The sequence below is a fragment of the Chelonoidis abingdonii genome, chromosome 9, assembly GCF_003597395.2.
Source record: "Chelonoidis abingdonii isolate Lonesome George chromosome 9, CheloAbing_2.0, whole genome shotgun sequence".
Classification (NCBI taxonomy): Eukaryota; Metazoa; Chordata; order Testudines; family Testudinidae; genus Chelonoidis; species Chelonoidis abingdonii.
Window position 1 is genome coordinate 65,912,330 of NC_133777.1, and position 12,239 is coordinate 65,924,568.

The window sequence follows — 12,239 nt, forward strand, 5'->3', positions numbered from 1 at the left end:
GATTAAAAGTAAAGACAACTGAATTAAAGCTACCCTCATCTTGCACAGCAAAAGTGTTTCCCCTTTTGGATTTACAAAGTTTGATTTAAACAAAAAAAAAAAAAAAAAAGCTCATTATTTAGACTGCATCCAGCAAAGCACTTAACTGTGTGTGTGTTGTGCAACTGAAACCAGGACTACACACGTTTCAGTGCTTTGTTGAATGGAGTCTTATTGGCAAAGCTTACAGTCAATATGAAATCAGCACATCTAGTACCGCTTTGTGCTAATTATTCTATAAATAAAACCAAATGCTACATTTTTATGCTTCAAAGTTCAACTAATTAACTCTGAGTTACTTTAATATGATAAATTGATTGCAGAAGCATATTGTGTTGTAACAACTGGAGACGGAATCAAAGAAATGTAGGACTGGAAGGGACCTCGAGAAACCATTGAGTCCATCCTATTGCACTCAGGCAGAACTAAGTATATCTAGACCAACCCGACACACATTTGTTTAATCTGTTTTTAAAAACCTCCAATGATGGAGCTTCAACAAGTAATGGAATAGGTTACCGAGGGAGGTTAACTGTCCTTATGGTTAGAAAGTTTTCCCCCATATTTAGCCTAAATCTCCCTTGCTACAAATTAAGTCCAATATATCTTGTCTTCAGTGGGCATGGAGGACAATTGATCACTGTCCTCTTTATAACAGCCCTTAACATATTTCAAGATCTCTCTCTCACCAATAAAAGATATTACCTCACCTACCTTGTCTCTCTAATATCCTGGGACTGACACGGCTATAACTGCACTGTATACATCACGCCCCCCGCTACTCAGTCTTCTTTTCTCAAGACTATACATGCCCAGTTTTTTGTTGTTTTTTTTAACTTTTCCTCATAGGTCAGGTTTTCGAATCCTTTTACTATTTTTGTTGCTCTCTTCTGGACTCCCTCCAAATCCACCCCTTTTCCGAAATATGCTAGCCAGAATCGGACACACTACTCCAGCAGAGGCATCACCAGTGCAGAGTAGAGCAGAACAATTACCTCCCATGTTTTAAATACAACTCTGCTGTTAATACCCCAGAATATTAGCCTTTTTCACAACTGCATCACGTTATTGGCTCATCTTCAATTTGTGATCCACTATAACTCCCAGATTCTTTTCAGCGGTATTCACCAGTTATTCCCCATTTTGTATCTGTGCAGTTGATTTTTCTCTCTAAACGTAATACTTCGCACTAAATCTAGATCTTCTAAACTGAAAACAGCTAAAATAATACTCTAGCATCAACACTTAAATCATTAAAATACTTATAAACAAGATAAAGAAATGCATCAATATTTTAAATACCTTCAGATGTTCCTTTGGAGCATCTGGAAACTTTACTGTTTTGTTTTGTTGGTTATTTAATTCCTGTGTATGGCCATTTGTGTATGGTCTAAAATTTTCTGGGAGATGATATACATTGTTTTGTTGGCAATGACTTGGTGCTTTATACCCATCTCTGCCGAGAAGCACATCATCAGGATCCTCTTCACTCTGTCTATCAGAGTAGTCCTCTTTAATTTCGTAAATGCATCTTTCCTTGTCCACATTGAGCTGGTCAGTCCAATTACAGGCATGTGTTTCACCATGACTATTTCCTTGGTCATACAGGAACTGTTCAGGATACAAATTCTGTCCCTGTTCATAGCCCTATGGACAGATTAGAGATTTGATATTCTTCCTTACCTGAACTGTTGTCTCATGTTCTTTCCTCTTCGATTACAAACTTGTCATGATAGGCAACATGCATTACTATTTGGTTTGTAAAGGATCATATAAATCAATACTATACACTATAAATTACTAGATCAAAAACAAGCATTCTGAATGAGAAGATCCTATTATTGGGTCACAATTTTGTCAGGAACTTACACTTTGGGGATTAGTTATCAGCGGATGATCTTTCCACCTGGCCTCATGCTCCCAGGGTTCATGTGCTCTATAGAGAGAGAAAGAAAATATACCATGAAACATCAGTAACCATACTGGGTGTGCGTGGGGAGGGGTACTTATGTCCATGTTCTCAGAAAGAGAACTAGATTAAATTATTTACCATCTACTCCATTTATTGTAGAACCTCAGGCCTGATTAAAGTTGTGGTATATTCCCATTGTTCGTAAAAAAAAAAAGTTAAGTTAAAGTTGTTTGTACACCATCTGCCCGTAGAGGGAGCTTCAGCTTCACCACGCTTTTTTAAAGCATGCAAAATGACTACCAAGAAAAATTAACTTTCTTACTGCTCTGCATCCTCATGTATGCTACAGTCAGAGTAATTAGAGAGCTGGTCTCCACTATCATCCAGCATGTCATGGGGAAGGTCTGTTAATAGTTGTTGCAACTGAAATCAGACAAATAATACATGTTACATATGCACACATGAATACAGCACAATTTACTCATGTTCTTTTGAAAACATATGCTTAAACTAAAAAAGTCATACACATGTTAGAGACTGAGGAAATACCAAATTCACGTGAAACCCAATTTCCCTCCATTGAGAAGATACCACTCAGTTACAACAGGACTACCATGGCAACTGAGGGACACAGTTAGGTTAAGGACGCTTATTTGTTGGTGGAGTTACTACCCTAGTGATTTTTCTGGTAGGTACTTGCAGAAAGTGACTTGTGCCGAAGAGTCATCGGATCGAGCGTCATAGAAGAGAGCCTCTTTTTGGAGGGCTAGCTTGCTGGAACCTCTCTCCCCATGCTAAGGTGCACTCCTTGGGTGCTTACCTCAGCAGGAGTAGTTAGCTGATAATAGGGGGAGGATTTAGCAGTCCTTCACTTGCAGCTATGAAACATACAAAGAGTGGAGTGCTGATTACAGAGTGTCCCACCCAATGCTAGTATATACAGCAGATCAGAGTGCTGCAGTAATCAAAGATGTTCAAGCAGAACCGGGGGCACGGCAATCAGGCACTAACTGAGAAAATCCAACAAGCTCAAATCGGAGGAAAGAGAAAGTTGTGTTGTCCTTGTCATAGTGGCAGCCCAGAAGGAGAATAGAAGTGGCAATGATTTATGTACTCAGTTACTGTATATGGAGAATATATAATGAAATCAAAATTGTAACATGTAAATGTGTCACTTTCCCTACCTAATACGCAGTTTACAAGAGTACACTCAGCCTCAAAGCCTCTATTTCACAAGACAAATTTCAAGGTGATCTGACTGATGGTGAGAAACCATCAGCTAGATGACTGAATACATCAACAAGTCTCCCAGGGGGGAAACTAGTACAGCACCAAAAATGTCCTTCAATATACTGGCTAGTGATTTTTTCTGGCCATAACTAATCTTGAAGGTCAAGTATACTACCCACTCCCAGCAGGTGGAGACTGCTGATAGAACAGTGGCAGGCTAGGTATACAACGTATCTGGAAAAATACCTTGTGTATAAATTGTACATACTGGCGCATAAGGTGAACTTTAGGAAAGAGATTTGTCCTTATTTCTGGGCACAGCATCTCTCTTAAGAGAGTCAAAAAGGGTCATTCTTGTGCATTTAGTTTAGAAGAGCATCACCGATGTGGGCCCTAGAGTTGCAGTTGTTTGTCAAAGGCAGTTATTGCTTCCCAGAGTAAAGCTAGTAGGTGCAGCAGTCAGAGTATGCCATGCATGCTGTTTATTCACAAGTGAAGGCTATTTTATTTAGGAAGTTGACTGTTTAGATTAGGGCATGGGGACATTATAATTTATTCTATATGTAAATACACACCAGTCAAACCAAGAATGACTGTCAGCTAAAAATTTAGAATAGTACTTAGATTGTGTTTTCCACTTCCAAAGTACTGTACAAACATTAACTAAGCCTCTCAACTCTCTCCTGAGGAAGGAGTTGTTTATACTGCTGCAGTATAAAAAGACGCCACTCCTCTAAATAGGTCTTAAAAATCATGAGATCTCCCTTGGCATGTTATTTATCCAAGCTTCAACAAGCTAAATCACCTCAAGGTTTTTAGGAGAAAGGTACCAAAATGCATTTTAAAAATTCACTGTCATGTTATCTTTCCCAAAACAATCTACCCTGACTTTCCCATAATTAGTCATTCCCTTTGCCACATAAATTAATTCTAAAACATAAAATCATCTTCTGTACTTACTTGGAGTAAGGAATCCTGTATAGAATGTACCTGTTCTTCCAAACCTTCAGAAAAGTTTCTGTATATAGCCATATATTGACCCTCAATTGGTAGATCTGGGCAGTACATTCTCTTTTTCTCAAAAGGATACTAGGAAGCTACATAACATATAAGCAGTTATTGCATCTAGTGCCTGCACCCGAACTTCGTTCTTCTCTAAATTAGCAGTCTACACATACTTGTTAATTAGAGCAGAAACATCAGCTGCTATACATGAAGTACAAAAAAAAAAGAACAAACTATATCTCAGAGTAGCAGTTATTACCATGACAAAAGATAAAATTAGTGTAACCCGCCCCCAAAAAAACCCCCAACAACAACCTTTCAGATCAAACTCTCCCAAATTGCTAAATCTCTGTTGTAAGAAACCATTAACATACTCAGCTACTTCCTAAGACATGACACATATAAAGAGGAAGGATGGAAGTGAGGGAAAATATCTTTCTAAATACCACCACCTCATCACTTAAACCTTTGTTTGTTTCCAGACAGTCAGTATTATGAACCAGTGATATGAATCAAGCACCTTTTAGTCTTTCAACCTAAGACAATACAATATAAAATTATAAGTAATAACTCTGAAGCCTCTAGCAAAATACCAAAGAAAAGGAAGAGAGAAGAGATGCCTTCTGCTGTATTCAGATTGAAAGAACAAACTTTTACTTCTCTTCAAAACCTTGCTGGACTTCAGATATTTCTCTAGCTTTATTGTTTCCAGCAGGAGACCAGAAATGGAAAGCAGCAGAATTCAAAGTAGCAAGACTTTCCTTTTCCTTAACTACACCCAGGAAGTACTACTACCTCAGCAATTTTACTGGCCTCACCCTGGGCAGGGACTTAAGTCCAGCAGAAGAAACTGAAGTGCAGTGAGCGTATGATCTAGTACACTGAACGCCTGCAGCAGAAAGCTGAGCACCCATGAAGAGTTAGTACAATGAGGATCTCTGGTAACTCTCATAAATTAGAAAGTCATGGGTCTCCAGGTAGGCTGAGGTAGTGTAGCATGGCAGTGAGAGCAGCAAGAGCAGTAATTTGATGTTAATAACTGACCTATCTCAAAACAAAAATCACTCAAAGATAAAGAGGACTTTATAGATATAACAAAAAAAAAAAAAAAAAAAGGCAGGTAAAAATAGAAAGGTTGTTTGTCTCCCTGTGAGCCTGGTTCTAATACAGACTGGGACTCTGTGACAAAAATGACTGCCCAAAGTTTTGAGAGTCTACTCCTTGCTTGCTGCACTGACGGGCATATCCCCAAGAAAAAGAAAGCAGCTGCCTTTTTCCATTTTACCTACCACATGTGCTAGACAGAGCATGGTGACTTAACAAGATACTCAGGGCAGTAAATCTTAGCTGGGCAGGGAGGTACATTTTTTGCTAGAAGTACTGGTTTTTTTAAGCTTACTCCACAAAACCTGTTAAAAAGAGGTGTCAGAACATCATTTATGCCTAGTTATGAGAAGCGCCATGTCTTTGTGTCCCCTGGTCCCTCACACCCCACTATTTTTTTATAAAGAGGAAAAGGACCCACCATATTCAGTTAAGCCCTAAAGCAGGACAAAAAAATCACATTCCACATGCCATAAAGTCACAGAAAATAATGCTAATTACCTTAAAAAAGTCCTGTTTGCCCAAACCTAGAATAAGCAAAGCCATCCGGGGGATGGGAATACCCTCACTTATAACTATGTCTGAGAAATAACAACATGGACAATTACTTTGGTCTGGTATTTACAAGTTTTCTTGGTGACATGTTCTCTAATGCACAAGGAAATAGAACTGGGCTTATAAAACAAATGCTATAGCATTAAATAGCTAGATTAAACAGATGTCAAAGCGTAAGAAACACCTAACACCTAGTGGGAGATGAAGGAAAGAATTCTGGAGCATCTGGAGTTAAAACAGAAAGGAACCAATAAATCATGCTTATCTTTTCAGGCCTATAAAGACTGGGTTCCATTGCACGAACAGCCTCTTCTCCCAACCTCCAGTAAAGCAGCTGCTCACCAGCAAGTGCTGGAAGAAACTTTTGGGTTAGTGTGACCTCACCCCAACAAAGACATTTCAACAGTCTAGACAAGAGGCTACACCACCACAATCACCCTTTCCTGCCAATAGCTACAGCAGCAGAAAGCTCTCAGGTAAACACCAAAGACAAGGAGAAAACAGCCCTAAATAGCTTCAATACAAGGAAAAGGTCATCTGCCAACAGCTCTTCTGTAAACTATTCATGAAGGCGGCTTTGCCAACTCTGCCCCTTCCCACATCACAACACCAGTGCAGGATCCTGGAGAATGCCACACAGCTGCCACACCTTAAGTAACAACAGTATTGATAGATTACCACAAGCAAAAAACAACCCATCCCCCACCCAATCCTGCTCCTTCCCAATGCAAGTTTTATCTAGAAGAACATCCACAAGAAGTGCAAGCACACAGTGTCATTAGATACTATAGCCAATCCAGAGCAACTTCACATGTATATGCACATAGATAAAGTCAACTCCATAACTTAAGTTCTTCTTAACCAATGCAAGACCACATCACATTTATGATCTCATCACCTGTGAACACCCTAACCGGATCTGATTTACCACAATCTGGTTGCCTAACACTATGGGCCCAGTGGTAGCTCCCCTCATTTCCTCAGGCTAAATGAGTAAATCACAGATTCTAGCATACTAAAATGAGTAAGTAGCCATTCTATTCCAAACTGGCCTCAGAAACAAGAGTCTAATCAAAGTCTTTCAAATGTGCCTAGTTACATCTGCAGTTCTGGAGATAAGCCCAACTTGGGTCTTGTGAACATCTGAGTCTTTAACCAGAAGATGTTTCTTCAGAGAGCTGACTGAGATGCTGTCTAACATGGTACTAAAATTCCCAAAGACTCAGTCAAGGAGATCTGCAACATCTCACTCCTGACACCTCTAATATGATGGCCCAAAACCAGCTCTCTCTCACAGGGAATTTCCAGCTTACACACAGCCATTCATACCACAAATCTGACCTTATAAACAGTTCCAATCCAATAGATGCTTCCCGTCCCTAGACAGATCACCACATCACACAGGTAAAGATCATAACTGTCCCCAGTTCCAGGAAAGAAGCAGTAACAATCATAGTCAGCTTCCAAAAGCTCATGGGTACAGTGAAATTAAAGAAAGTGCCACTTAAAGTGGCCAAGTAAAAAAACTTGTAGTGAGACATTACAAATACTCTGACCTCTGCCTTCAGCCCTCTGGCACCAAAGCACCCTCTTGCCACATAGATCCCTGCAGTTCTGAGGCAAAAGCAGCAAGCAGTAATACAAATTAAGAGTCAGTGGAAGCAAACATAAGCTGACACAAAAAGAATGACACACAAGGAGTTCTTCCAGATAAAACACCTTAGCAATGGTATACATCAAGAGAGCTTACATCACAATAGAGATCTCTTAAAAAAAGATCACCCCTCACTGAAGTATATGGAACATTAATTGCTTTGTTGATCTCAGAATGTCTTCTCTCAGTTCAGGAACACAGCATATCTCACTAGAAGAACTATCACTATCCTTATCCAAGAAGAGTGGCGCAGAAGCTACTGCTACAAAGAGAAGCAAAATAATTTTGGGGTATCAAGAGGTCATTAATTGTTTCCAAGTCTATTCTTTATTATCAACGTTTAGATAAAGCATAGAACACTTCACCATGGGACAAATAGTGCCTTAACATCTGCAGGTGCAAGAAGCTCCCCTACACCACAAAACAAGTGTGACCAACACTCTCAGACTCTGCTCCTTTTAATTAAAAGGATAAAGATGAACTTTGAGAACAGTTCAACTGCTACACAACTATAACAACTGCTGCCATAAATTCTTTTCTCATAACCCAAAGACAGACACACACACCATTCTTTAAATGGCACAGTTCACAATTCTCCTAAAACAACTGACCTTGGGAAGTCAAGAAACATGCCTTCAGCTAGAACAAGAGCCCCAAATAAAATACAAATGAAATAAGATAAAATAAAAGGAACTAAAAACCCATCAGCTGTTTCTAGTGAGATCATAAGAGACACAAAAGTAAACTCAGGCAGATTGTGATGTCACCATAATCTTATCTCCCCTGACAACATTAAAGCTTATTTTAAAAGTAGCTGGTGAAACTTCCAGAAAGAAATAAAAAGTAATTTGTAACTAAGACAATAAAATGTAAGTTCCCTACATTTACCTCTGGCTAGGATACTGAAATTAACACTCCTAATTCTTCTGAAAAGTGTGGCAGTGATCAAAGGACCAGACATCAAGTAGTAGTGTTACAGAAATGTAGCAACTGTAAAGGTCAGTCTCTGCTAGAGAACTTTACTATAAAATGATATTAGTGTCCACACACAAGAGTGCATAGAGATCAGAGAATATTTCCTGATTCTCTAGACACTGTGTGCAAGCTGTGTTGCTATTTGTTTGTGCTGTGTGTACTCGGGCAATGAGATATCTAGACATTTATACTGTACTCCTCTCTGTCCTAACCTTCCACCAGTTCAAGATCTGACTTTTAAAACAAACAAACAAACAACCTGGCAGCAAAGATTTGCTTCTTAATATTTTTTTATATTTAATGTACATCATTTTAATAGATAAGTTTACACCTTAGATTGTCAGTTTCAAAGTTAATTTGTAATTTTTTTTAAATATAACCCTGTACTTAAATTTAAATAATCTGATGGTTCTGATTTAAAAATATATATCAGTTTTTAGCCACCCTGAAAGCATCCAGCATGGCCAGACAAGAGAGTGCCTGAACTCCAAAATGAAAATATTAAAACATATTTTTGTCACACCATCAAGCTGGTGACCAAAGTAGAAAATATTCCCCCACTCCTACCAAAACTTTAGCCTCCTAAGCAAGTAATCCTAACCAGGGGAGAGGTTGCTGAGAAATAACCACAGTTCCCAGGTGATGGAGGCCTTTAGTTTTGTCTCATCATGTATTGAAGGTGTGCAGTTCTCGCAAAAAGTAAGATCTCATCTTCTCTTGACATTTGGTATAATTCTTTTTAACACAATGTACTGTAGTATTGCATGCTGTGCTCTAATGAGAGCCTTGGGAATTAAAAAATTCAAATTTATAATCCTTCAGAATAATTACAACTATGGATAAAAGAAATGAAAAGGAAAAAGTTAAACAAGCCTTCAGATTTATGTCATTTTTTTGCTTTCACCTCTTGCTCTCTTGCATAGTCCTCCTGGTCATATTCATCTTCTTCTTCATGTTGAGTTTGCAGAGCTCCACTGTCAAAGTCAAGTGACATTGTTTTCTAAAAAGATAAAGTTTTTGTTGTCCAATTTGTTTAAAACCTATCACAGGAGGAAGAAAACATTACATATGAGCAACAACAAAAATCAAGTGGACACCCAATATCTTCAAAACACACACTGCAACTATCAGTGGATTACCTTGATCTTCCACTGTAGGCATCTCAATGTGTTAGCAAGACTTTTTAATTTCTAAGAATTCTGTGTTCTAGGAATTAAAACATTTAAATAAATAATGTTTAGCTGTTAAAGTGTTTGACCTTTAATCATTACATGAACATTCAAATGAACAGGTTACTTAAGATAATTTATGTTCCTAAGAAGTATTTCAAAATATTTGGCCTCTAGAGCATTAGTATGTATTCACTCAGTGTAAGTGGATAAATACTACTTTCTACCAGTCCTGGGGGCAAGGTTGTTTGTTTTATAGTTCATGTAACTGACATAAAAAAATACTGGAAGTATGCCATCACCAGAGCACCGATACAAACCATAATAGAAGCAAAAAAAAGTCCTGTCAAAGACTTCTGACCATCCTTAATTAGCTGTTTAGGATTTAAATATTTTCTGATCAACTGTAGTGGCAATAGCAGAACTACTACAGCAGCTTTTACAGCACTTTTATACCTAGCCTCCCTCTGCTTTTTTTGAAATATAGTTGTAGTACATGTTGTATTCCCCACCCCACTCCCAAATAATAGGTTTAGTAAACGTGTCATTCCCAAATTAAGGAAAGCAGATGACATCCCATTGGAATCAACAATATAATGTTTTATACATAATTACTTTAAGGGTGTTTATACTTAATCTGAGTATTTCCTACAGCACAAATAGCATACATCCCAAAATCTCCTTCAAAATATGCATAAGGTTACTTGAGCTTACTAGTTGCAGCAGTTTCTTTTTTAAATCATCTCTAATAAATAACTCTTGCACCTGCATCTGCAGTTACTGATAATTTTCCCAAGCAGCAGCAGCAGTGAAATTGACCCAATTCTTGTCAGTTTTCAATGCAGCTATTCAGAACCCTGCTGGTAGCAGTAACATTGACCAAAAAAAGTGGGTGAGGTAATACAGTATCTTGTATTGAACCAAATTCTGTTGGTGAAAGAGACAAGCTTTTGAGCTACACACAGTTCTTCTTCAGATCTGGTCAGTCTGAAGCTTGATAAAAGCAATAAAGGAGTAAGCAATAAACAGTAAATAAGGCACTGAAGCAGCCTGCAGAATTAGGAAGACAGCAGTGCATTAGTTTAGCTTGATTTCAGGAAAGTGATCTTTGTAACAATATTTTTCTCTAAAAGCCTATTTTATTACATTTAGGTTCTAATACCTTCCACACCACAGCATCTGGGCAGCTTCTAACAATACATAAATGACAGAATTAACATCTGTCATGTATGGTTCAATTCTTCTCTCCCTTCTCTGCAGATGAAGAAGTGTGTGGAGAATGGTATTTTGGTAGAAATGTTTTCTTATTTTTAATATTTGAAGAGAAAATATCAAATAAGCACACCTTGCGCATAGAACTAAAGGTAGTGATGTTTGTGACGGTCATTCCAAGTTCAAATCCTGCACAAATTGCTAGCATCTACTCACCATAAATACATGTAATTTTTGAAGTCCTGTGCACATAATCAGAGTGCACACACTCCTCTTTGAATCATAAACACAAATATAACAGCTTCTCATCATACACATAGTACTAGATCTATTGGCAAGTCTCGCTTGTCTAAAGCTACTTCAGGGTTGGCAATGCTAGTTAAGAGAAAAACCAGCAGCTTGAAAAATCACAGCTGGGAATTTTCTGAGAGACCTAGGGGTGGCACCCACAACATAGTTTCAGAGACATATAGATGACCTCTGAAATTCCTAGCCTACATTTCTAACTGAAAATTTCTTTACTACTGTATAGTTACAAACAACAGTTAAGATGACTACAACTGAAAGATAGTAGGAAAATGCTTTGTTGTTCCATGTCTTTATTTTGTGAATTTCACAGTACTTTGTGTATAATCAGGTTCACTCTTCTGAGGATGATCAGCTGGGATTGCTTCCTGGTGCAAAGTTCAGAGGAACCTGATGTTGTTCTAACTTGCTAGAAAGATGCTCATAAACCAGTGTGACAACAGAGTCAGATTTCAAGTTTCTTCTTTTCTAAAGACTCAAGATATCATACCCAAAAGTTGATTTCAAGAACAATTGAGTTTTTTTAAATCAACTAAAGTAGAGGGAATTCCTTTTGCTTCTGCCAGAGCAGCTCTCACTACACAGCCATGAGAAAACATCCACTGCAGCCACCAGTGGCACGCTACACTGACTGCAAGGTCACTCCTGTACTTCCTTAGCCATTGGCCCTAAACATGAGTAGGGTTGAAGAATCGTTAGATTCCAGCGGCCGGGGATCCTGCGAGTGGCGGTGGGCGCTCGCCATCCCCACCCTCTAGTGACTTCAGCGGGGCCCTGGCAGGTTCAGGGCGAGGGGGGGTCACTCGCAGGATCAGGGCCAGCGCAGCCGGATGCACTGGGGGCGGGGGAGGGGTGGCGGCTGTCAGGAGCCCCACCCCCACGGTGGGACCCGAAGGCTACAGCAGACAAGCCCGTGGCCGGAGTTTGCTGCCCGGTCGCGCATCCCTCTCTGTGTTCCCATGGAAGCGCTGAGGAAGGCGATAAGAGGCGACCCCCAGAAGGGGCGAGGTCCCGCTCGCTGCGGCCGCCAACTAGGGACCTACCGAGCCTCGCATGCGGGCGGGCTGGGAACGGGGCT

The 12,239-nt window shown here is 39.3% G+C and overlaps 1 protein-coding gene across 3 annotated transcripts in view; it reads right to left on the reverse strand.

Annotated features, from left to right (window-relative positions):
* CEP152 (centrosomal protein 152) overlaps nt 1-12,239 on the reverse strand; it is a 48,482-nt gene that overhangs the window by 36,062 nt on the left and 181 nt on the right. For all 3 annotated transcript variants that reach the window (XR_004371386.2, XM_032762961.2, XM_075069646.1), the window contains exons 2-5: nt 9,379-9,514; nt 2,274-2,374; nt 1,909-1,975; nt 1,342-1,686 (exon numbers count right to left, since the gene is read on the reverse strand). Coding sequence is in view for 2 of the 3 variants with exons in the window: in XM_032762961.2 (XP_032618852.1) it covers nt 1,342-1,686; nt 1,909-1,975; nt 2,274-2,374; nt 9,379-9,468 (603 nt within the window). In the remaining variant the exon portion in view is untranslated. The remainder of the gene's footprint in view (nt 1-1,341; nt 1,687-1,908; nt 1,976-2,273; nt 2,375-9,378; nt 9,515-12,239) is intronic.